General features: G+C 37.0%; 1 protein-coding gene across 2 annotated transcripts in view; it reads right to left on the bottom strand.

Moving 5' to 3' along the window:
- The window catches only part of LOC117318754 (deoxynucleoside triphosphate triphosphohydrolase SAMHD1-like), a 46620-nt gene extending 33569 nt beyond the window's left edge, over nucleotides 1-13051 (bottom strand). Inside the window, exon 1 of one of the 2 annotated variants that reach the window (XM_033873704.1) lies at nucleotides 12965-13051. In XM_033873704.1, coding sequence (XP_033729595.1) covers nucleotides 12965-12977 — 13 coding nt within the window. In that variant the 5' untranslated portion in view covers nucleotides 12978-13051. The remainder of the gene's footprint in view (nucleotides 1-12964) is intronic. The other variant, XM_033873705.1, reaches the window with a different exon arrangement.
- Between the last annotated feature and the right edge of the window lie 14495 nt (nucleotides 13052-27546).

Genomic DNA, 27546 nt, shown 5'->3' with positions numbered 1-27546 from the left:
CCAATGAATAAAATTTCCCCTGACCAATTTTTGAGCAAAAAAGTCAAAAAATTCCCAATGGAGGTACATTATGTATAAAAAGACTTTTCAAATTTGAAATTCAAAGGCCAAAAATTTCTGCCAGGGAAAATTTCCCAAAGAAATTTGGCATGTAATATTATAATGGGCTTGTTTTTCTTTTAAAATTTTTTCCTGAAAAATTTCCCTGGTATTTCCCGTGGAAAATTACACTAAAATCCCCGCTTCCAAAGCGCTCAACCCCCATATAGAAAAAGGGCTTCAATATTTTAACCCTTTAAAAACAGGACCCGGACCCCCCATTTATTTTTAAGATTACAAAACCAAAAACTGGCTAAAAAAAGGGGGCTACACAGCTGTACTGACGGCCCCACATGCCCACTTATTACCGTCATTAAAACAAAAAAATTTAAAAATTCAAAAATTTCCAAAGAAATTAAAACTTAAGATACAAAATGAAAAATTTTTTAAGTCTAAACTTAAATTTTTTTTTTTTATTGAGAAAAAGCGTTAATCTATATTCCCCCCTTAAATGTCCCCAAATCGTAACCCCAATGACTTTACAATACTTTTCCCCCCCTCTATGTAAAAATGGAGTGGGCGGGCCCCAGGGGGTCGGGCAAAAACCCAAAGGGTTTTTTTTCAAAAAGAAACCCAAACTAAAATTTCATAACAGGAAAAGGGGTAACATTTTCATACGTAATGTTTTTTGGCCCGGGACACAAATAATTATTGTTACTATTACAATTCCAAGCCATTTTTAAAAAATTTGGAAATAATCAAGTTTTTTATTTTGTGTGTTGTGCATGCAGTTTACCTAATATCCAATATTCAATTTTTTGCGGACACTTTAAATTTTTTCCCAAAATAAAACCAGGGTTTACAACAAAGAATTGGATTTTAAAGTATTATATATTACATTACATTTCATTATAATTTTGAACAAGGGAATAGGGGTGGGAAGACAAAAACACCTTTAAATTTTCAAAACCCCTATATGATCATTTTAAATAGGAAGATAAACGGGGCCCCTTTTTTGAAAATCCCCAAAACCCAAAACCTTTATTTTTTTTGGTTGATAACCTTTTTATAGGGTTCCCCCTAAGGTGACTTTTTGCTCTTCTCAATTTTTACATAAAACTCTAATTCTTAATTTTTGGTAATGGGTTACATATTGAAGAAGTCAAACCCCGTACCTTTTAATTTTAAGTCTATTTTATTTTTATTAAATTATAGAGTTTTTGGCCTCAGGACAAAGTCCCAAAATTTACATAATAGCTGTTTGCCAAGGGTTTGATATCTACTAAAAACCCCAAACCCCCATTTTGTTTTAAATAGGGATGTACCCCTGAATTGTGGGGCCCCCAAAACCCCCAAAAACTTGTGATAAATACCCCGCAGTTTGGGGTCCCGAAGATAACCCCAAAATACTTTTCATGCTTTAAAGCATTATTAACCCGTTGGGATGAAATCCCGAGTAAAATTTGGTTTTAAAGGTAATTTTTTCCCTGACACGGGCCTGTACAAATAAAAATTTGGGGGCCCCCAGGGGGGGGGGGTTGGGGGGGGGGGGGGGGGGGGGGGGGGGGGGGGAAAAAAACCAAAACCCAAAAAAAAAAAAAAAAAACATTTTGTGGTACAAAACAAACCCAAACCACCCACCCCACCAAAAAAAAAAAAAAACAAAAACAAAAAGGTTTTTTAAAAATTTTTTGGTTTTTTATTTTGGGGGGAAACAATTTTTTTTTTTTTTGGAAAAACAAATTCACCCAAAAAATTTTCCTTTTCCCCCAAAAACAAAAAAAAAAAATTTTTTCAAAAATTTCCCCTAAAAAAAAAAAAAAAAAAAAATTTTTTTTTTTCCAACCAAAAAAAAAAAAATTTTAACCCCCAAAAAAAAAAAAAATAAAAAAAAAAAAAAATAAAAAAAAAAAAAAAACCCCAATACATAAAACTAAAAACAAATTTTAACTTTTAAAACAAAATTTGCTCACCCCCACACCCCCTAAAAAAAACCCTTTACCTTTTTTTTTTTTTCCCCCCCAAAATACAAAAAAACCCCTGGGGGGAAAAAATTTTAAAAAAAAAAAAAAAAAACCATATTTCCACCTTTTTTTTTTCCCGAAAAATCTTTTAAATTTTTTAAAAAACTCCCCAAAAAAAAATTTTTTTGGGGTGGGAAAAACATTCCCCTTGTCCCGCGATTTGTTTTGGGGGACCCAAGTGGGGTGGGTTTTTTTTTTCCCGAAATTTTGGCCTTTCCGGTGCCCCCTCCCCGGTTTGGGTTTTTTTCCCCCCCCCGGGGGGAAACAATTTTGTTACAACACCCAAACCCACACAAAACCCAAAAAAAATTTTCCTTTTTTAAAAAAAAAAAACCCCTTTTCCCCAAATTTTAAAACAATCAAATTTTTTAAAAAACTTTTTCACCCCAAACAACCCAAAGGCCCCCCCAAAAAAAAAAAAAAACCCCCCCCCCCCAAAATTCAAACAAACCCTGCCCTTTTTTAATTAAAAAAAAAAAAAACCCCAACACAAAAAAAAAAAAAAACCCCCCCCTTCCTTTCAAAAAAAAACCCCCCCCGCCCAAAAAACCCCCCCCCAACAAAAAAAAACCCCAAAAAAAAAAAAAATTTTTTAAAAAGTTTTCCCCAAAAAAAAAAATTTTTTTTTAAAAAAAAAAAAAAACCCTTCAAACCCCACACTAACCCAAAACAAAACCCCCCTTTTTTTAAAAAAAAAAGAAATAAGGGGGCCCAACCCAAAAAATAATTTTTTTTAAAAAAAAAAACCCCACCCCCCAATAAAAACCCAAAAAAAAACCCCTTTTTTTTAAAAAAAACCCAAAAACCCCCAACTAAAAAAACAACAAAAAATTTTACCCAAAAAACACACAAACCCAAAAAACTGGGTCTTGGGGTTTTTTAAAATTTTTTTTTGGTTTTTTTTTGTGTTTTTTGGGAAGGGGTTTTTTTTTTTTGTGCCCTTTGGTAAAACCCAAACAACCCACCATTTAAAAAACAAAAAAAACCTAAAAACCCACACCAAAACAACAAAAAACAAAACCCCCACCCCAACAACCCACACCCCCCCAAAACAAAAAAAACTATTTGAAAAGTTTAAAAAAAAACAAAAAAAACAAAAACACCCCACCCCAAAACCCCAAAAATTTGGTTTTTGGGTTTTTTTTTTTGGGGTTTTTTTTTCCAACCCCCCCCAAAAAAAACAACCCCCCCAAAAAAAAACACCCCCAAAAACCCCCCCCCCCACACCCAAAAACCCCCCCCCCCCCAAAAGGTTGTTTGGTTTTTTTTTTGGGGGGGGGGGGGGGGGGGGGGAAAAAAAAAATTTTTTTTTTTTTTTTTCCCCAAAAAATTAAGAATAAAAAGTCCCTGGGTTTTATTAAAAAGGGAAGAAAAGCCTTTTCCTTGAATGAAGGTTTTTTTTAAAAATTTTTCCCTACCCCCCAAAAACCCCCCCAAACAGTCCGGGGCCCCTTTTTTTTTTTTTTGAAGATTATAGCCATTTTTTTCCCCCCGAAAATCAAGTATTTTTTTTAAAAAATTTTAGTTCCCCCAGAGATAAAACCCAAAATATTCCCCGGGTTTTTTTGGAAAAGTTTAAGGAAAATTTCCCCCGACCTTAATAAAAAGGTATTTTTTTAAAAAATTTTTACCCCCCACATGAGGCCCCCAAAATCATGGGTCTTTTATTGGGAAAAATTTTGAAAGGGATACCCAGCAAAACCTTTAAGAAAGGCAAAATTTTTAAAATTTTAAATTTTATTCTTTAAATGTTTTTTTTTCCCCCTTTCCCTTTTGCCCGCTATTTAAAATTTACCCCCCTAGTTTCATTTTTTTTTTTCAATTAAAGTTGTTTATTTTTTTTTTAAACTTTTCAAGAAACAAAAACAAAATTTAAAAAACCCTCCCCGTTTTATCTTTTTCCCTTTCCAGGGTTAAATTAAGAAGGGAAACAGCCCCTTTTATAAAAAAATTTCCAAAAAGGATACATTCCTATTGTCTAAAAAAATTGCCCTGGCCCAAAAAAAAATTAAAATTTTCCAATTTTTTTTAACCCCTTTAGACCAAAGGGAAAAAACCCCCAAAACAAAATTGAGCATTCTATGTTAATACCCCAGTTAATAAATTAATAATCATTCTGAAAAATGTAAGCATAAAAGGTTGGTATATTATATTCAATATAAACTTTATTTCATTCCAATATATATATATGTATATTACAAATGATTACAACAGAATATAGACAAATTAAATATACAGGAATAGGACCCGAAAACAAGCTTTAGAAAACTTATATTAATCTGTTTCCAAGAATTATATCCTAACTGTATATTTAAACACCAACCTAATCACCAATTAAACACTAAATAATATACGTCATCCTAAGAATATGCCATAATACATGTATATACATTGTAATGCCTTAGGAGGTGAGATGCGGAGGGGAGGGAAATTAAACTTTAAAAGCTTTCTCTCTGCCACTGAAATTTCAACATGCCCTGATTCTAGACAAAGAAGTCACATGGCCATCTAAAGCTAGCTATATATAGACAGCCAAGATTAAAATCGCAAGTGTAGGAAAAAGTGTAGAACAGGAAAATCCAAAACAATACAAGAGGCCCATGGGGCCTGTATCGGTCACCTGGTTGGATTAGACCAAATGTCAAAATAATGTTCATATTCAATATGTTTTATTTGTAAATCTCTAACAATGCTATACATTGTATATGGTTATAGTGTGGGAATCCGAACTGCTTTAAAGATCAATGAAGTCCAGACTCTCTAAGGTCTGAAAGACCTCAAGAATTGTTTTTAGAACATGCATGCATTCATCACTTTTTGACTAGTAGCGATTTAAAGGAATTACCTCGATTTCCCCTATTGGGCCCCACCCTTTTGGCCCCTGGGGGGTCAGAGTCACCAATTATGCAAAATCTGTTCGCCTTCCCCCAAGGATGTTTCTGACCAAATTGGGTTCAAATCCTTTCATAACTTTATGACTAGTAGCAATTTAAAGGAATTACCTCTATTTCCCCTATTGGGCCCCACCCTTTTGGCCCCTTTGGTGTCAGAGTCACCATTTATGCAAAATCTGTTCCCCTTCTGCCAAGGATGTTTCTGACCAAATTGGGTTCAAATCCATTCATAACTTAATGACTAGTAGCGATTTAAAGGAATTACCTCTATTTCCCCTATTGGGCCCCGCCCCTTTGGCACCTCGGTGGTCAGAGTCACCATTTATGCAAAATTTGTTCCCCTTTCCCCAATGATGTTTCTGACCAAATTGGGTTCAAATCCATTCATAACTTTATGACTAGTAGCGATTTAAAGGAATTACCTCTATTTCCCCTATTGGGCCCCGCCCCTTTGGCCCCTCGGTGGTCAGAGTCACCATTTATGCAAAATTTGTTCCCCTTTCCCCAATGATGTTTCTGACCAAATTGGGTTCAAATCCATTCATAACTTTATGACTAGTAGCGATTTAAAGGAATTACCTCTATTTCCCCTATTGGGCCCCGCCCCTTTGGCCCCTTTGGCCCCTTTGGGGTCAGAACCACCATTTATGCAAAATCTGTTCCCCTTCCCCCAAGGATGTCTCTGACCAAATTGGGTTCAAATCCATTCATAACTTTATGACAAGTAGCGATTTAAAGGAATTACCTCTATTTCCCCTATTGGGCCCCGCCCCTTTGACTCCTCCGGGGTCAGAGCCACCATTTATGCAAAATCTGTTCCCCTTCCCCCAAGGATGTTTCTGACCAAATTGGGTTCAAATCCATTCATAACTTTATGACAAGTAGCGATTTAAAGGAATTACCTCTATTTCCCCTATTGGGCCCCGCCCCTTTGGCCCCTTTGGGGTCAGAACCACCATTTATGCAAAATCTGTTCCCCTTCCCCTAAGGATGTCTCTGACCAAATTGGGTTCAAATCCATTCATAACTTTATGACAAGTAGCGATTTAAAGGAATTACCTCTATTTCCCCTATTGGGCCCCGCCCCTTTGGCTCCTCCGGGGTCAGAGCCACCATTTATGCAAAATCTGTTCCCCTTCCCCCAAGGATGTTTCTGACCAAATTGGGTTCAAATCCATTCATAACTTTATGACAAGTAGCGATTTAAAGGAATTACCTCTATTTCCCCTATTGGGCCCCACCCTTTTGGCCCCTTTGGTGTCAGAGTCACCATTTATGCAAAATCTGTTCCCCTTCCCCCAAGGATGTTTCTGACCAAATTGGGTTCAAATCCATTCATAACTTAATGACTAGTAGCGATTTAAAGGAATTACCTCTATTTCCCCTATTGGGCCCCGCCCCTTTGGCCCCTCGGTGGTCAGAGTCACCATTTATGCAAAATTTGTTCCCCTTTCCCCAATGATGTTTCTGACCAAATTGGGTTCAAATCCATTCATAACTTTATGACTAGTAGCGATTTAAAGGAATTACCTCTATTTCCCCTATTGGGCCCCGCCCCTTTGGCCCCTTTGGGGTCAGAACCACCATTTATGCAAAATCTGTTCCCCTTCCCCCAAGGATGTCTCTGACCAAATTGGGTTCAAATCCATTCATAACTTAATGACAAGTAGCGATTTAAAGGAATTACCTCTATTTCCCCTATTGGGCCCCGCCCCTTTGGCTCCTCCGGGGTCAGAGCCACCATTTATGCAAAATCTGTTCCCCTTCCCCCAAGGATGTTTCTGACCAAATTGGGTTCAAATCCATTCATAACTTTATGACAAGTAGCGATTTAAAGAATTACCTCTATTTCCCCTATTGGGCTCCGCCCCTTTGTCCCCTCTGGGGTCAGAGCCACCATTTATGCAAAATCTGTTCCCCTTCCACTAAGGATGTCTCTGACTAAATTGGGTTCAAATCCATTCATAACTTTATGACAAGTAGCGATTTAAAGGAATTACCTCTATTTCCCCTATTGGGCCCCACCCTTTTGGCCCCTTTGGTGTCAGAGCCACCATTTATGCAAAATCTGTTCCCCTTCCCCCAAGGATGTTCCTGACCAAATTGGGTTAAAATCCATTCATAACTTTATGACAAGTAGCGATTTAAAGGAATTACCTCTATTTCCCCTATTGGGCCCCACCCTTTTGGCCCCTTTGGAGTCAGAGCCACCATTTATGCAAATTCTGATCCCCTTCTGCCAAGGATGTTTCTGACCAAATTTGGTAAAAATCCATTCATAACTTTATGACTAGTAGGGATTTGAAGCAAATGTTGACGGACGGACGATGGACGCCACGCCATGACATAAGCTCACCGGACCTTTGGTCCAGGTGAGCTAAAAACACAAAAGCAGAGAGTATCAATTCCTTTGCACGTCAATACAGTTATATTGTGTGGTTTGACCCTTCACTTGCCCTTAAACTGCACACATGTAAATTTTTTTGTGTTTTATGCAAACCAAAAACAAATCTATAATATGCAAGTAAACATATCACACAATTAATATTGAAAACTTTCATAATATAAGGTTGGGTAAATGTAATACTTATTTAAGACGCGACAAACTTGAGAGGGGAAGTGCCCCTTGAATACAATGGGATATGCTGTAAATAATATGGCTTTAGATACCTGACCTGTAAAAATGGCACTTGAGGATAAAATGAAACTGATCTGTAACATCCTGTCTCAGTGTCACATCAGAGTGTACAAACTCTATTTAACCTTGCAAAGTTCTTGTATCCTCCAATTTCAGTATTAAACTTATGAGAACATAAGTGAACACAATAAATACTTTTCTTATACAATGGATCAAAAGTTTTGATGCAGTAATATTGAAGACCAAAACCTACTAAATGTTGACATAATGTTCCTTCAGTAGATAAACTTTCCTGTGTAAGTATATCATAAAATTTATGTTCTATTAACTTAATATACCAGTACTGTAAACATTATAGGCTCGAGCTCATGGGCCTTGCAATTGATGGTCATCTGACTCTAAGGACCCTTTTACTATTGTAGTATACATACCGTATTTGACCTATAAGGGCACCCCTACCCTCCCCCTCTCCCCAGGAAAATCTTTGACCGAGTGTCAAAATGGTGTTCAAAAGTAATAATCCATGTCAAATTTTTTGATACTTTATAATTATGTGTTCAATTTTATTCACCCAATTAAGTCACTGGAACAAGTTTTCGCCACATTTTGTCTATTCAGTGATACAGATGTCAGTACAAAGTTTGCCCAAAACTAATGCTAAACACACCTACACATTACTTATCAATAACTACCATATTTATTTAAAGATCTGATATGATCGTGGAAATTACCTGTGTCTATAAATAGAACACAAAAGAGTATAACATTCCATTTGAACATAAATGGTGGAACACACGTTCTCTGTTCTAAAGAACAGCTAGCATGGTTTACAAGTTTACAGGAATATTCAAGTGATGTTTAAGCTTAATTTATGATAATGAATAGATATCTTCATCTGGAATATTTTTGTGATTGAATATTTTACCGTTTCCACAGCCTTGGGTATTCTGCTATAAGGTACAGTCTGTTTCATAAAACTTCAGAATAACGAATCTTAATAAGGGCTCTCAATTATCCGTGCCCTGTGCTCTTATTAGGTCATATACGGTACTCATTAGCAAGTGTATAGTGGTACTGTTGGCCATGGCGGCCATCTTGGATTTTGGATCAACCAAAATAATAACAATACTTAATCAGGATCATTTCTGGCAAGTTAGAGATGAATCCCATCGGTGGAACTTGAGAAGAAGTTTGAAATATGTGTTGTTCAGGAAAACCATGATTGGGCAATCATGTTACATAATGGCTACCATGCATGGCTGCCATGTTACAGTTTTTACGAGGCTAAAAAATAACAACACTTTATTGGCTCTCCTTCCTTGACATCCCCTCCAAATTTCAGCTCAATGTCACCAGTGGAACTGGAGAAGAAGTTTGAAATGTGTTTAAAATGGTCATGGCAGCCATCTTGGATTTCGGACCGACTCAAAAAATAACAACACTTGCACACAACCATCTCAGGCTTATTCCATGAAAGTTTGAGCTCATTCCCATCAGTGGGACTTGATAAAGAAATTTGAAATGTGAAATATGAATGTACCGTATTATAAAGTGAAATATGAAAATTTGACCTGATTGGCCAATTTTTGTCAAGCATTCTGAATTAATCAAGCAAAGCTCAATCATATCTCAAAAATTTTGGAGTAAAAGAACCCCAACATATTGCTGTAGTCCTTGCCATACGTGAAAAGTACCAAAAATTGTATTTGGAGTGTCATAAACTCTTCCTCACCTGAGCGTAATTTTGTCTGCCTCAAGCTGTATAGTATAAACCCTACAATTTAGAAACCCTGGTGTGATTGGACACAGTGCCTTCAGTAATAGGGGCAAAGCTATGTCGTCTGTGTAAATCTGTCATCTGCTAGACTGCATGCACTTGTTTTGGCAGCTAATCTTTCGTTTACTATCTCAATATATTAACCCTTATAGTGATATTAGTCCAGCCTTTGCAGGCAACTTAGAGTACATGTATAACATATATCCATTGCACATACAGTGGAACTTCGTTAACTCGAACTTGACAGGACCACGAGAAAACTTCGAGTGTTCGAATTAAGCGAGTTGTCATTTTTGGTGCAAAGTTTGGTCAATATTTGTCAACACTATATATTATAATCATTATAACTCCGCTCTGTCACTCATCAGTTTAGTGTAAAGACTGGTCAATATATATACATGTATCATATGTAATATTTTGTTCTTTTACTCATAGTTTGGTGTAGTTTCGTTGATATACAGTCATGATAAAGTTTCTTTCGCTTAGTCACTTCAGTAACGATCTGATGTACATGTCATGTTTGCAAATGGAATAACCATAAAACGGAATTCAACAGAATAACAATTTATTAATGTTATATCAAACAAGAGGCCCAATGGGCCTGTATCGCTCACCTGGCTCTACACCAATTTTGAAGTTGGGAGGTCATTCCTACACATACTATGCTGATTACCTCTTTATTCAAATATCAGTGTATGCTGGGTTTTTCATATCAATAAATTTTTAGTCCTTCATTCCAGCATAATATTTGCCTAATATCAGGTTTCAGAGACTCTTGGCTATCACAAAATTATTGTTTTCAGATTTAAGCCGATTTCACCCCTGTGACCATGAATGAAGGTCAAAGTCATTTATTTGAATAAACTTGGTAGCCCTTCACCCCAGCATGCTACAGGCCCAATATCAAGTCCCTGGGCCTCTTGGTTATTGAGAAGAAGTTGTTTGAAGATTATAGCCTATTTCACCCATGTGACCTTGAATGGGGGTCAAGGTCATTTATTTGAACAAACTTAGTAGTCCTTCACCCCAGCATGCTACAGACCCAAAAACAACTCTCTGGGACTCTTGGTTAATGAGAAGATATCGTTTGAAGATTTTAGACTATTTGACTCCTTGTGACCTTGAATGTAAGTCAAGGTCATTCATTAGAACAAACTTGGTAGCCCTTCACCCAAGCATGTTACAGGCTAAGTATCAAGTCCCAGGGCCTCTTGGTTATTGAGATAAATCGTTTAAAGATTTTAGACTGTTTCTACGCCTTGTGACCTTGCATGAAAGTCAAGGTCATTCATTAAATCAAACTTAGTAGCCCTTCACCCAAATATGTTAAGGGCCTAATATCAAGTCCCTGGGCCTATGGGTTATTGAGAAGAGGTCATTTGAAGATTTTAGCCTTTTTGACCGATGTGACCTTGAATGAAGATCAAGGTCATTTATTTGAACAAACTTGGTAGCCCTTCACCCCAGCATGTTACAGGTCCAATATCAAGTCCCTGGGCCTCTTGGTTATTGAGAAGAAGTTGTTTAAATGAAAAGTTGACGCCGGACGGGCAGGTGAGCTAATAACCATTTAAAATTGACACAGATTATATGTAAAACGTAACAGAACCATTACCTTATATTGGACATATAAAATACTGTTTGATAGGCCTACTTATGTTTTACAGATAACCACACCATTTCCATGTGTATTAGCAAAGGAAAATGCGCTGCGCATGTGCATATAAAATGTTACTGTTACTGAGCTGGCGTGTTATCCGATATAATAGACAGCGCTGCAATGACCGTTACAGTCGTACTCTGAACACCTTGGCAGTAATTATGCTATTGTTTCAGCTGTTTAGAGATTTAATAGGCACCGGTGATAATTCTACGCCTGTAAAAACATCAGCCGAGTACCCCGGTGTGTCAGAGATTAGTTCCCCTTGAGCGAGCGGGTAGATGAGTTGTTGACTATCATGTGTTCTATTATCGGCGACTGCCTTAGGAAATTACCTGATGTAAGCTTAAGTAAAGCAGTACTTTTATCACCAAGAGTTATTGTTATAAGATTCCACCGACAATTTCTTTAATGAATTTATGAAACACTTATAATAGCATGTAATAATCGGTAGGTTTGTAGTGCCGATACCTTAGTATTACAAACGGAATTTCGATGTTAAAAAAATGTGGGGGGTTTAATTACCACTGATCGTTGTTGGACACAAAAATGATACTTCGAGTTATTCGATCACTTCAAGTAGGATTTTTATTGTTGGGACGAAATTTTCACTTCATATTATCTGAGTTTTTCGAGTTTTCCAAGTTCGAGTTTTCCGAGTTTTCTTTACAAAGATAAAGAGAGAATTTGGCCGGACTGACGAGGTACCTTGAGTTAAGTGGGGTATTCAACTTTTCCTAGTTCGAGTTAATGACATTCCACTGTATATATCAGTTGTATCTAGTGGTGTAACAATTCGCCGATGCATCGATGTATCGCATTGCAGTGTGGTGCAATGATGCATCGTCGATCCTTGATTTTTAATGCAATACTTGAAAATGTGTAGTTATTTCCCTTGACCAACGTTAGCTTGTTTTGCAGTAAACAACATGGCTGACAAGGCCATACAGCGGCTTATAAAGCTGCCTGTTGGAGTTCTTTCAAATCCAAATTTTTTTAGGTAATTTGAATAAGGTGGCCTTGAAATTGTTTGCATTAGCCTCGAAAAAGATCAAAACTGTTTTAGAAAAGGAGATTTCAGCTGAGGATTTCTCACCGATAAAACACTGGTGGAATTTATATACATGGCCGACGGCATCCACTCACGACGACGGATGAAGCACAATAACTATGGTCATCCTGACACTTTGGGTCAAATGACCTAAAACCTGCTAAGTCGTTCATGATTAGCAGCAATTTTTAGAAAAAAAGTTGACAGAATTAAGGTCCCAAGCCCCAGGCGCTGGACAATGGATGGACGCCATGCCATGCCATTTAATTTTGACCCTTTTTGGTTCTGCCCATGATAGCCCCTATGGGTCAGTAAGGGCCAACATGTGTCATCCCATGCTGATAATGTTAACCAAGTTAGAATGAATTCCAATAGAAATCAAACAAATGATAGTCCAAAGTGGGATTTTCCTACATAAACTTTAGTCAAGTTTACCCCCTTCTCAGGGGCAAATGCGAGACCCCAGGGTCATGAAATTCACAATTTTGGTAAAGAGCCTGAAGACTTTTCCATCTTTGAAGAGCATTTGATCCGTAACCTTATTGGGGTATTGAGATTTTTGAAATTTCAGTCCATTTGACCCATTCGGGCCCTGCCCCTCTGGCCCCTGGGGAATGGGGACCACATAATTCACAACTGTGGTTGACCTTGGGCAATGGAAGGTTTCTGAAAAATTTCAGTGAAATTGGTACAGGGGTTTCTGAAAAGCCGAAAATGGAAAATGTTTACAGACGCACGCCGGACGACACATGACGACGGACATAAGGCCATAAGAATTGGTCCCATCAGACTTTGTCTCAGGTGACCTAAAAATACAGTTTAAATTTTTTGGTTCAAATACACAATAAGCTTTGTCAAGTATTGACGCTGACCGTACGCACCTTGTTCTGCCATGTTGACATCTTCAGCTTCTGTATTCAATCTGCTACATCATTGGTATTTACAGTATTCTTAATTCAGTGACATATATCAATGCGCGAAAGTATTTTGCTTGTGACCGCATCACAACCTTAAATTACCAGTCTCCTTCCGCACAGTTAGTGTAAAGTTTCTACCCATTTATACAATTAGCTTGCCTGCATAAAACAAGTTTTGATTTGTAACTATAATGTTTTGACATACAAGAGTTTAAAAAAAAATAGACATGTGCACATGGAATGACAAAGTTATCAAAAACATTAAAACAAAAATGCACTGCCACAACAGCTGGTGCAGTTTAAAATATTTCAAGTGCATGTTCTCATAACAAATTCTGTTGAGTCAGCCAGATTCTTACAACCACCACATTTGACATTGTTGACCTCCAACAAAATCCAGGTCTGAGTCAAAATTGAATGAAGTAAACGAGCTATATGTTGCAGACAGCCAGTTTTGCAGTCTGCATGAAGTAGGGATGGCTAAAATGAAAAAAAAACATGTACATGTCCTTACATGCTGTAATGGGTATATACAAGTGCATGTTGATCCCATGGGAGATGGGCCCTTGGCTGAATGGGTCATCGACATTTAAATCAAGTTATCAATATTATTACAGTGCATATATGTGATTTTAAGGAACCTATGCAAGTTTATCAAAATTAAATTTGAAATAAGTTACAAAGTTTATCCTCCATTAGGCCATATATATACAATGCATTTTTCTTTAATTGTTAAAATGTACGAGTTTTCTATATATTTGAATTTTGTAAAGGAACAAAACAATTAAATTAAGTTGAAAAGTTGCTTTATAGTTATTTTGACAGAGCTATTGAGACATGCATCCGATCTGTGAAGTCTCCGGACTAAGCAAAATCGAATTCCTAAATACCTTGCATTATATGTCTATCAATCAATTTCTGTAGCTCTGAATGTATGTCAGGCTAGCATTTTTGTTTTTTGTTTTTTTTGTAGATTTTTGGTTTCTACTATCTCTAAAGTAGTGGTTTAAACACCTAGATTATACAAATTATGATTATGGTAATAATGATCAGAAGCTACCAGGGTATTTCCTTTGATGGTACCAAGATATATGTCAAGATCACTCAAAAGGTCAATTGGTTTAGACACTTTAGTATAAATAATATAAGTAAATATAGTTCTATCCTGGCAAGCTAGAAATTCTTTTATCATATTTCAGCTAATCAACATGCTGGTCGCTATATAAATTTATAATTTGGAAATTCCATAAAAAATATACAAAACTGTAATGTTAATAATTTTGAAGGAGTTATCTACTGTTTTATACATACAAGATTTTCAGTTATGGTAAGCACCCGCCCAACTATTTTTGAAAGATTTCTCTTTCCTGTAAAGAAGTCACCTTTCTGCCACCTGGTTCAGGTACTGCTCAAGACAATTCATAATAAGACATTGCAAGCGTTACATAACCCCATGTGTATATGTGTACCCACTGAATTACCCTGAATTAATAAACCCTGAGACCAGCTTGTTCGAGTTATTTGATCAAATTTTTTCTTAACAAGAGGCCCAGAGGGCCTGCATTGCTCGCATGGCTATACCTTCAGTACATGGCAAATAAAACAATCATGTGAGATATATATATAAAAAATATTTTCCAATTTTTGAGCTGCAACTCCCAACAATGGTTCAAACTAAATTTTGTCATTTTTACAGATGAAGAAGGATTTAAATGTTTTTTTGGCTATATTTCCCAGCTTGGGCCCACCCCTCTGGCCCAAGGGGCACCACATCCTTTGTTTATACAACAGTGGAAATCCTTTGCCTAAAAATGCCCTAGATCAATTTTCATTGCACCCAGGCCAGATTAAAGTACTTAACCGCATTTCTGCAGAGACTATTTTTAGCTCGGCAGCCTGCTACAGAACCACTGCCCTTAAATATTACGCTAGTGCATATTTTTTTAAGCTCTCATAGTATGGCAATAGTTGTCATAGCAAGTAACAAAAAAAGGATTAATATGAATTGATACTGGCTGGTAACTTTTTTCTGGATCCTGACCCCAGACTGCACAGCTAGGGCATTGTGATTAATTGTTTTACCACCATACACATACTTTAAATGGCTTGATGTAAAATATATATCAAATCAGGATCAAGTAATGACATGCTGTAAAAGTTGAAATATAGCTGCTCTACAATCCTCATGTCCCTATAGACCAAACTTGAGGACTTTTATTTGCCTGTCCATCAGTAAACTTTTGTATATACACGTATCACAACTATTGTATCCCCTGGTTGGCAGGTCTAGGTCTGATGGAATGAGTCAATTCAATTTAAGTACTGTAAATGTATTGATTTTGACAGTAATTGATTTGTGAATAAAGTGAAATTATAGTGTATGCAGCTTTAATACTTCTGGCGCGGAAATTGGTTTACTGCTAAGATTACCACTAAAACAAGACTAATGCTAAAATAAGATCATTACTCAAACAAAATTACCACTAAAATATGTAGGTTTACAGTCTAAATGATTTGTAAATGAAACACTGGGTATCTACAGATAGTTATATAACTTCCCTTGGTAGAAGTTTCGTCTAAATAGCAAACTATGATACCCTTGGTGGGTATTTAGTCTAGTGACAAACTATGATACCCTTGGTGGGTGTTTAGTCTAGTGACAAACTATGATACACTTGGTGGGTGTTTAGTCTAATGACAAAATATGATACACTTGGTGGGTATTTCGTCTAAATAGCAAACTATGATACCCTTGGTGGGTGTTTAGTCTAATGACAAACTATGATACCCTTGGTGGGTGTTTAGTCTAATGACAAACTATGATACCCTTGGTGGGTATTTAGTCTAGTGACAAACTATGATACACTTGGTGGGTGTTTAGTCTAATGACAAACTTTAATACCCTTGGTGGGTGTTTAGTCTAGTGACACTATGATACCCTTGGTGGGTATTTAGTCTAGTGACAAACTATGATACCCTTGGTGGGTGTTTAGTCTAGTGACAAACTATGATACACTTGGTGGGTGTTTAGTCTAATGACAAAATATGATACACTTGGTGGGTATTTCGTCTAAATAGCAAACTATGATACCCTTGGTGGGTGTTTAGTCTAATGACAAACTATGATACCCTTGGTGGGTGTTTAGTCTAATGACAAACTATGATACCCTTGGTGGGTATTTAGTCTAGTGACAAACTATGATACACTTGGTGGGTGTTTAGTCTAATGACAAACTTTAATACCCTTGGTGGGTGTTTAGTCTAATGACAAACTATGATACCCTTGGTGGGTGTTTAGTCTAATGACAAAATATGATACACTTGGTGGGTGTTTTAGTCTAAAGACAAACTATGATACCCTTGGTGGGTATTTAGTCTAATGACAAACTATGATACCTTTGTTGGGTGTTTAGTCTAATGACAAAATATGATACACTTGGTGGGTGTTTTAGTCTAAAGACAAACTATGATACCCTTGGTGGGTATTTAGTCTAAATAGCAAACTATGATACCCTTGGTGGGTATTTAGTCTAATGACAAACTATGATACACTTGGTGGATGTTTAGTCTAGTGACACACTATGATACCCTTGGTGGGTGTTTAGTCTAGTGACACACTATGATACCCTTGGTGGGTATTTAGTCTAATGACAAAATATGATACACTTAGTGGGTATTTAGTCTAATGACAAACTATGATACACTTGGTGGATATTTAGCCTAGTATAATCTTGGTGGGTGTTTAGTTTAATGACAAACTATGAAACCCTTGGTGGGTGTTTAGTCTAATGACAAACTATGATACACTTGGTGGGTGTTTAGTCTAGTGACACACTATGATACCCTTGGTGGATGTTTAGTCTAGTGACACACTATGATACCCTTGGTGGGTATTTAGTCTAATGACAAACTATGATACCCTTGGTGGGTGTTTAGTCTAATGACAAACTATGATACCCTTGGTGGGTATTTAGTCTAATGACAAACTATGATACCCTTGGTGGATGTTTAGTGTAGTGACACACTATTATACCCTTGGTGGGTATTTAGTCTAATGACAAAATATGATACACTTGGTGGGTATTTAGTCTAATGACAAACTATGATACCCTTGGTGGGTATTTAGTCTAATGACAAACTATGATACCCTTGGTGGGTATTTAGTCTAATGACAAACTATGATACCCTTGGTGGGTATTTAGTCTAATGACAAAATATGATACACTTGGTGGATATTTAGTCTAAATAGCAAACTATGATACCCTTGGTGGGTATTTAGTCTAATAACAAACTATGATACACTTGGTGGATGTTTAGCCTAGTATAATCTTGGTGGGTGTTTAGTCTAATGACAAACTATGATACCCTTGGTGGGTGTTTAGTCTAATGACAAACTATGATACACTTGGTGGGTGTTTTAGTCTAGTGACACACTATGATACCCTTGGTGGGTGTTTAGTCTAATGACAAACTATGATACCTTTGTTGGGTGTTTAGTCTAATGACAAACTATGATACACTTGGTGGGTGTTTTAGTCTAGTGACACTATGATACACTTGGTGGTTGTTTAGTCTAATGACACACTATGATACCCTTGGTGGGTGTTTAGTCTAATGACAAACTATGGTACCCTTGGTGGATATTTAGTCTAATGACACACTATGATACCCTTGGTGGGTGTTTAGTCTAGTGACAAACTATGATACCCTTGGTGGATATTTAGTCTAATGACAAAATATGTTACACTTGGTGGGTGTTTAGTCTAGTGACAAACTATGATACACTTGGTGGGTGTTTAGTCTAATGACACACTATGATACCCTTGGTGGGTGTTTAGTCTAGTGACAAACTATGATACCCTTGGTGGGTGTTTAGTCTAATGACAAAATATGTTACACTTTGTGGGTGTTTAGTCTAATGACAAAATATGATACACTTGGTGGGTGTTTAGTCTAGTGACGAACTATGATACACTTTGTGGGTGTTTAGTCTAATGACAAACTATGATACCCTTGGTGGGTGTTTAGTCTAATGACAAACTATGATACCCTTGGTGGGTGTTTAGTCTAATGACAAAATATGTTACACTTTGTGGGTGTTTAGTCTAATGACAAAATATGATACACTTGGTGGGTGTTTAGTCTAGTGACGAACTATGATACACTTGGTGGGTGTTTAGTCTAATGACAAACTATGATACACTTGGTGGGTGTTTAGTCTAATGACAAACTATGATACCCTTGGTGGGTGTTTAGTCTAATGACAAACTATGATACCCTTGGTGGGTGTTTAGTCTAATGACAAAATATGTTACACTTTGTGGGTGTTTAGTCTAATGACAAAATATAATACACTTGGTGGGTGTTTAGTCTAATGACAAACTATGATACACTTGGTGGGTGTTTAGTCTAATGACAAACTATGATACAATTGTTCGGTGTTTAGTCTAATGACAAACTATGATACCCTTGTTGGTTGTTTAGTCTAGTGACACACTATGATACACTTGGTGGGTGTTTAGTCTGATGACAAACTATGATACACTTGGTGGGTATTTAGTCTAATGACAAACTATGATACACTTGGTGGGTGTTTAGTCTAATGACAAACTATGATACCCTTGGTGGGTGTTTTGGTATAATAACAAACTATGATACACTTGGTGGGTGTTTAGTCTAGTGACAAACTATGATACCCTTGGTGGATGTTTAGTCTGATGACAAACTGTGATACCCTTAACTTCGCTTATATATGTTTGTGAGGGGAGTTAAAGCTCACTGGACAGTCGCCATGGATGAAGATGTTTTACAGTGTCCTGTTTACGAATTGGTGTCACACCTAGTCGGATGGTCAGAGTGTCAATGGATCCCTTATTGGTTATGATGTTGGTCACAGAGTTAGCAGTCCCGTCTGTGGCTATTGTGACTTTGTCATTGGGAGAACAACCTTTGCTCAGTGATGATTGGGAAGGGAAGGTGGTCTGTGGTTGTTGTCCATGATTGATGGGCAGACAGCAGTAGCATGTGTTCCGGGTCCGATCGGATGTCGAAGCTGTGCTGCAATGGTGAGATATCTTCCTATTTGGCAGTCTTGGAGTGTGTCGGATGCCATGTTTGGGGTTCTGTTTGTTGGTATGGACCGTGCTTTGTTGCCAATTCCCTGTGGGACTGGGGGCCATCTTTGTGATGACATTCATCACTATGGTGGAGTGACAACTTATATACTTACTCTGTGGAACAAAGGCATCAACTGAAGGTGTATGGCGGTCCTTTGCAACAAGAGAGCAATATCTGGTGTACCTTTAGCCTCGTATGTAGTCCATACTAGGGAACAACCAACCAATTGAAAAAAGTAGACTTTTGAAACATCCCAGGTGTATAGAAAGTTGAGCCAGGGACAAAATGTCTGGCAGCCATTGATTGGCCAGTATGTTATGATAATGAAGTAACAAAATAGATATGTAGCCTGATAGGTAACTATCCATAAGAAATGTTGATATAAATTTTGTAAGTCTGATTGAATTTTTTCCCAAAAGTTCAGGTAATAATAATTAACAGGTAAAAATTTCAGATTTCTGAGATTTTTTACTGCGTAAATCACCCATTTCCAAAATGGCTACATTGGAAAAAATTTGAGCTGAAGGACCCAACTTCATTTTTTGATTACGTGTTATACGAGACCCTAAACTTTTGTTATAAACCATAATTGCACTATTGAATTCAAGAATTTTAACGATATACTCCATAACGTTAACACTAAAGTCTATGGAAAAACAATTGGTTGGTTGGTCCCTACTACAAAAAGTTTTGAATCATCCCCTGGAGGAAACCGTTTCTTATTGCTAGTCTTGTGTAATGTCAGAATCCCAGAGAGTGATGGTAATGATCGGCAGCATAGCTAAGTTCCCTGTTGTTCTTGGGTTTGTCCCACATGTGATGGATACGTATACTGATCGTCACAGAACAATGTTCTCTAGTGTGCCAGGTATTACAGGTCTGCAGGACAACAGCAGCTGTATTTGAGATTACTCACTTGAGTGGCTTTTTATCAAGGTTTACTTTCATGAGGGGTTCCTTGACAAAGTTTGGTAGTGGTTCTGGTCTGATGTTTCTCACTCCACACAGTGGGCGACTTGGAGTGGTTCCATTGGTAATGTCGGTTATGCTGCATGTTCTCCACATTTCACCAGAAATCATGCATCATACCATCGTTACTATGAAAGCTGATAGCAAACGTTCCATATCGACAGCAAGTGCTATTCAAAGTTTATTGTCAAAGATCTGTGCCCATTTTCTATAGATGTAAATGAAGGGTTCCGTGATTTGATACATGTATGTGGTCGACCCAAGAATCAGATACAAAATTCTGACTAGTCAGCATTTCAGTGACAAGATAATCCCAAACATCTAAGTATCTAACTTTAAAAACATTTGATTAAAGAACTGTAAAATGTGGAACATGTTAGCATAATTGTCCATCCAGTTATTTAAATCATGTTCTGTCAGTTTTTGTTTGTTTTTTGTTTTTTTTTGTTGTGAAAATAAAACATTTTTCCCCATAAATATTAAGTACCAGGCATAGGTAGTACTATACTTTGTCTAATGTCTAGTCATACAGTCTATTAATTATCATCTAATATGTAATATTCATTTTTTTTTGTCACAAGCCCTTTTTATATCTTAAATATAATATCTACTATTGTTTTTGTAATAAAGGGCCTGTTTCCAGTAATGTTAATTCTCCATAGGAGCCTGCCCCCGTATAATTTCTTATCTAGCTCAACTAGTTTTTTTCTTTTCCGAAGAATAATTTTACACCTTTCCGACACCCAGATTTCATAATGTCAGTGAAAATGTATTTTTATAAAGTTGTCATTTTGAGCATCAAAGACATAAGGTCGTAAATAAAAGAAGGTTATCTCGAAATTGTAATTCGCAACATAGTATAAATTTCTTTTGATAAATATTTCCAAAACATCGTGTTTATTCATAAAACATAAAACAAAAATTTTCTCGGATGAAAATGCACTTGCAGAGACACAATTATGAAGAAAAATGCCATAAAATTGCAATTTTCTCCCGTTACATAGTTTTGGATGCAAATTTCCATCACAAAATCGGATAGAGCTTTGTTTCATATGTGTACCAAAAATCAGCTAATTCCATGTGGTGGAACGTTCTCATATCGCCGCCTGAATGTGGTTGCAAATTGAAAGAAAAGGGGAAATGAGTAACAACCTTGTCTGAAACCCTATTATATAGCTTATTATATACAAAATTTTATATTGAATATCAGAGCGGATATTTTCATGACAGTTTTATGATATCTAACGACTAAATAAACAGTATCGATATAAAGATTTACACTGAGGACACCCTGATACATGAATACTGTTCTATCTCAAGTTGTCCTCTTTTGAATTTTCTGATCGTGTGGCCTTGTACATTTATCCGTATCTTCTTGTCTTTGTCTATACGGTTACGGAATCATTGACTCGACGCTAGCTATTCTTGTCTCACTTTCCTTGTTTTATTGTCCCATCTCCAAAGCGTTGTGGCTCTGTCAGGGTAGGGACCCTGACTTGTCTCACTTTCTTTGTGCCTGCCGACCACGCCACATCGAATAGATAGATTATCCATATGAAATACTTTATTTTGTTCTAAGTAATCAATCAATTCTGCGCTTCTTGGAGGTATTGAATGTGATTTATTATATTGTCTTGTTATTTTGTGTAATTAGTTGTTCGTTATCTATCACACATTTTCGCATAATTGTACCAAACTACTAAGTATTAGCTGTTTACAGCAATCATCGGTGGCTTGCTATTTTGTTACTTTATCGACGCTTCATAAACCAATCGTTATTGTTTCAAGATGGAGGGTAAATGTGTTGGAGAAGGCTGTCAACTATACTTCAAGAAACGTAGTGGCAATAAGAACAGAAGTGCACGCAATGTAAATAGTCCACAATATAAATGGCTCCTAGATACGCTGGTGCAACAAGGATTGATGTCAGCAAAGGAACAAGCACTTATTTGCCAGAAGTGCTACATGAAGTATCTTCGGAACAAAAATCAGCCTGAACTTTTCTTCTCTTGATGACTCGGCATGCATGGCCTGGACAGGTTGGTCCAAAGATCAGTTCCTCGAAATCCACTCGCACTGTTCCCCATATCTTCCATCTGGTATATATACCAAGACGACACACGATGCTCTATTACTGTTCTGGGTAAAACTGAAAACCGACATTTCCTGGAGTCAGTGTTCTTCTCTTTTTGGAATTTCCAAGTCAAGTGTGTCCAAAACTTTCCACTCCATAGTACAGGCATTAGACACATCGATAGTCCCACAATTTCTAGGTCCGGATCACTTGACAAGAGAACAGTTGCTCGGGCACAATACTGTCATTTCAGAAGCATTTTTTGGAGATAAAGCCACTGCCATATTAGATGGCACCTATATTTATATCCAGAAAAGCTCCAACCACAAGCTCCAGAGAATGTCCTACTGTGGCCAGAAGAAGAGAAACTATCTCAAATTCATGAGCATCGCCTTACCAGATGGCTACATTCTGGACACAGTAGGACCATTCACTGGCAGCGAAAATGATGCTACAATTACAAAAAAAGTCATGGACAAGCTAGTTACTTGGCTACAACCAGATGACAATGTTGTCGTTGACCGAGGTTTTAGAGATGTCCTACCAGTTCTTGAAGCCTCTGGCCTCAATGCTAGCATGCCGTCATACCTGAAACCCGGTCAAAGTCAACATTCTGACGTCCAAGCAAATCTTGACAGAACTATCACCAAATCGAGGTGGATTGTGGAATCCTATCATGGATTGTCTGAAACACTGGACGTTCTTCCGAACGCAATTGGTGTCTAACAGCTTTATCAATGTCATTGAGGCTTTGCTTCGAACCGTCACAGCCTGTCTGAATGGTATTAGAGGACCGATCTACCAGAGATCTCCAGAGAGAGATGCCAAAGATAGGCTAATGGCTGAACGTATGAAGGACCTTTTGACAACACCGAATAGTTTAGCTCAGAGAGTCAAGACAGATCCGGATCTATCTAGACGGGCAAGGTTCGAGTTTGTCAAGATGGATGCATCTTCCGTACTGTTTCCCCGTCTCGATCTCGATTACTTGAGAACCATTATGTGTGGAACGTATCAGATATCTCTGGCTCCTGGTTACATCGCCGAACATTTAAGTGATGACGGAGACTATGAGGTGTGGCTTTACCAGCACTCCCCAGACCTTCTCCGATGTCAAATACATTCTCGACACAAAAGCCAAACGAAATATAATGTTTGAATACGGTTCACCGTTTCACCCGATGATGAGGCCCCAATAAAGGACTACTACTGCCAGTGCCCAGTTGGAGAGAGAACGATGGGAATGTGCGCGCACATCTCCAGTATCTTGCACTACCTTGGGTATTACAGGGCGCTGGAAAACCCTCGACCATTACAACCACAGGTGAAGAAATTCCGACAAAACTTGAAATAGTTTTCCATGCGGCAACGGAGTGCATATGTCGAAAGTATGTTTGGGGTTCGATATGAAAGATCCCCGTTACCATGTGACTAACCAAACTTATAAATATAGGTATTATACAATCGCCCGTAGCTATGAACACTCCCGTAAATGCGAAAACCAACCAAAATCATAAGGAACACGTTTTGTTTGTTGTTCTGTCTATTTGTCAGCCAATGTCTTCAACCACGTGGACTTGTGAAGTAGCCATCTTGGATTTTTTTTATGAAAAAGTGTTTCTCTCACTTTTTTTCATATCTGTGTACATATTCTCAACATACCGAGCAAATACTCTCGTGTTTTTGTTAATTATCTAAAGAAAGTCGAAAAATCAGCAATTCAACCATAGGCTAATTCAACCCAAGATTTGAAAATGTTCCACCACTTACATGTTGATGATTTTTCCTCTCATCAATAACATATTACGTACTGTTTAATAGGATAAAAATTGGTTTGCATCCAACGCCCATAAAAGGGTGTATTCTCTAAAAAAACACAGTTTTTGTGTCTAAAACTTTAAGGTTATCATCGAAAATGGCATTTTTGAGATTGTTTCTTCCATAAAACAGCCAAATGGCGCGATGGAAACATGATTTTTTGTCACAATCATGCCATGAATGTATTCTTTACGGTGACCATCATTTGATTAGATATTCATTAATATTTTACATAACATGCACATTTTATCAACACTTAGACAGCTTCTGAAAGGTACAACTTTGAGGAGCCATAAAAAACAAACCAAGTGACCTAAATCTTTATACTTTATAGATTTGTGACCACAACGGCATGGGCAATGCACCACCAACAGGAAATTTGAATCAGAGAAGGGGCCATTTTGGAAACAGGCCCTTTGTTCAATGTGTCACACAGTGTGTAAATAAAATGTTACGTATTGCCCGCTTTATTTCAATTTATGACAATTTCATGTATATATATGCAATATGTATCATAATGAGACCTCTGTATCGCCATATTGTATCAAGAGATTGCTGCCGATACACAGCTAGTTGCTCCTCTGGTGCTGGGGGATGCTACAGGATGTGCTTGCATGGGAATGGCTTGGCTCAACCACTGGCTTTGCAGTTTTTGATTAGGGTCAACAGTGGTGGAGAGAACTACATTGGGTCAACGGTAATTCCTTTGGCGAGAGGAGTCGTGTCCGAAGACTATGGCTTGAATGTCTGTTCTTTCTGCGGAAGATGGATCTTTGTTCTTCGTGTTGTCCTTCAGGTCAGCGGTTCAAGCACATGCAAGTTTAGTTGTAATTGTTTGCTGACAGAACATTCTCATATTAAAACGGGGAGGAGAGTTGTAAATGTACGTAATAAGCTGACCTCTAATTGAGGTGATCACAAATGTTTGAAAGCTCATGTATATGCATCCAGAAAGTGAGGTTCTACTGTGCATGACTAAAATTGGCAACTTCTAAACTTGTTCAAGCTCATATTAGGATGTATATTACGCACTTCAAGCTTGTTCATGTGTGATCATAGACTTACCATATATATTTATATGCTTGCCTTTGTCGGCATATCATACCTTATTTGTTGTTAAAAACTATAATGCATTCGGTCATCTTTCACAACATTATTATTAATTTTTGTTATGCCCGATACCAGTTCATGTATACGTATGGTGATGTGGAGTTATCAGATATAAACTATACTTAACCCAGAACGATAATATTGTAAGTGTTGTCTCCTTTGCTCTGATTTTTACTTAATATTTATTACTAATAAATGTTACTTCCCTTGAGTGTTAGTTTTACAGTTGACCTCAGGTTGTATGAATTATTGATAGCATGGTATTGTGCAAGAGCAAATGAAAATCTAACTTACTGTGCACTTCCGTAATACATGTGTTATTTCCAAAACCAGATTTCATTGGTGCAATATATAATAATTTTCTAAATTTAGTCGACCTGCTAGCTAGCTCATTGGCCCTCATGCACCTCCGTGAAGTTGATTACTTATTCCTTATTCCATTACTTATTCGATTTCTCTTTACTTATTAACACTTTAAATTGTTCAAAACTAATTAATAAGCATTCCCAATGCACATTCTACCATTCCATTCCTTATCCATACATTATAACTTGTTCAATTCCCCCATTACTTATTCGATTCTCTCATTACTTATTCGATTTTCTCATTACTTATTCGATTTCTCTTTACTAATTAACACTTTAAATGGTTCAAAACTAATTAATAAGCATTCCCAATGCACATTCCACCATTCCATTCCTTATCCATACATTATTACTTGTTCAATTCCCCCATTACTTATTCGATTCTCTCTCATTACTTTTTCGATTTTCTCATTACTTATTCAATTTCTCTTTACTAATTAACACTTTAAATGGTTCAAAACTAATTATTTTAATATACTTTTCTTCTTTATTACAAAAAACAAACAATGAATTTGGATTTAAATGACCGCAGCCTCATGCATATATAATATGAAACGTATACAACCTCAGAATATGGCGAGAAGGCTTATGAATGTATGGATTAGGAATGGAATGGTGGAATGTGCATTGGGAATGCCTATTAATTAGTTTTGAACCATCTTAAGCGTTAATTAGTAAAGAGAAATCGAATAAGTAATGAGAAAATCGAATAAGTAATGAGAGAGAATCGAATAAGTAATGGGGGAATTGAACAAGTAATAATGTATGGATTAGGAAGGGAATGGTGGAATGTGGATTGGGAATGCCTATTAATTAGTTTTGAACCATCTTAACTGTTAATTAGTGAAGAGAAATCGAATAAGTAATGGAATAAGGAATAAGTAATCAACTTCACGGAGGTCCACATGCATGGTAGTTCTGCAGTTCAGCTATTCTTAGAACGGGCACGAGTTTCTTTACGTTAGCTATATCATGAATTGAAATAATAAGTTACTTACCATTTCTCACTGTTAATCTTTTTCTTCAGTTTAATTTTTCATGGCATCCACGGATATATACAAGACACGAGATCAACCAGTTGCTTCTTTATCTAAACTAAACAGACGACACGAGTTGCGCGGTGAAAACGTTTTGTAAACAGGCATTTTAGCGGGTCCTATTAATTACAGCCCGGTGCTGCCCGGTACCGCCCGGTGCTGCCCGGTACTGCCCGGGGAATATATATTGACCGCCCGGACTCTTATTTATATCTAAACACTATTTAAACTATTATGTATGGATAGATGGTAGCTTAATCAATAATATGATAAAAAATGGTGAAAATATATAAATATTTGACAGAGTTATACTTATGTGAAATTAGCGATCTCGCAACCTAGCGCTCGGGATGAGACATAATCTTGTTATTTGCAATTATACGACCGCCCGGGCTTTCAATTTTATCCAGACACAATTAAAACTATAATATATGGATAGATAATAGCTTTAACAATAATATGATACAAAATTGTGAAAAAATATCAATATTTCACAGAGTTATAGCTACGATCTCGCAACCTCGCGCTCGGGATGAGCCATAATCTTGTTATTTGCAATTTTACGACCGCCCGGGCTTTTATTTATATCGAGACACTATCAAAACTATGATATATGGATAGATGGTAGCTTAATCAATAATATGATTAAAAAATGGTGAAAATATATAAATATTTGACAGAGTTATACTTATGTGAAATTAGCAATCTCGCAACCTAGCGCTCGGGATGAGCCGTAATCTTGTTATTTGCAATTATATGACCGCCCGGGATTTCATTTTTATCCAGACACAATTAAAACTATAATATATGGATAGATAATAGCTTTATTAATAATATGATACAAAATTGTGAAAAAATATCAATATTTCACAGAGTTATAGCTACGATCTCGCTACCTCGCGCTCGGGATGAGTCATAATATTGTTATTTGCAATTATACGACCGCCCGGGCTTTCATTTTTATCAAGACACTATCAAAACTATGATATATGGATAGATGGTATACCAATATGCAAAAAAGGCCCTGTGAAAAGCTTCGAACTACTCATAGCCTAA

This window comes from Pecten maximus, unplaced genomic scaffold (genome assembly GCF_902652985.1).
Source record: "Pecten maximus unplaced genomic scaffold, xPecMax1.1, whole genome shotgun sequence".
Taxonomy (NCBI): domain Eukaryota; kingdom Metazoa; phylum Mollusca; class Bivalvia; order Pectinida; family Pectinidae; genus Pecten; species Pecten maximus.
Note: the sequence above shows the minus strand (reverse complement) of the source record. Positions and strands in the feature narration are given on the sequence as shown.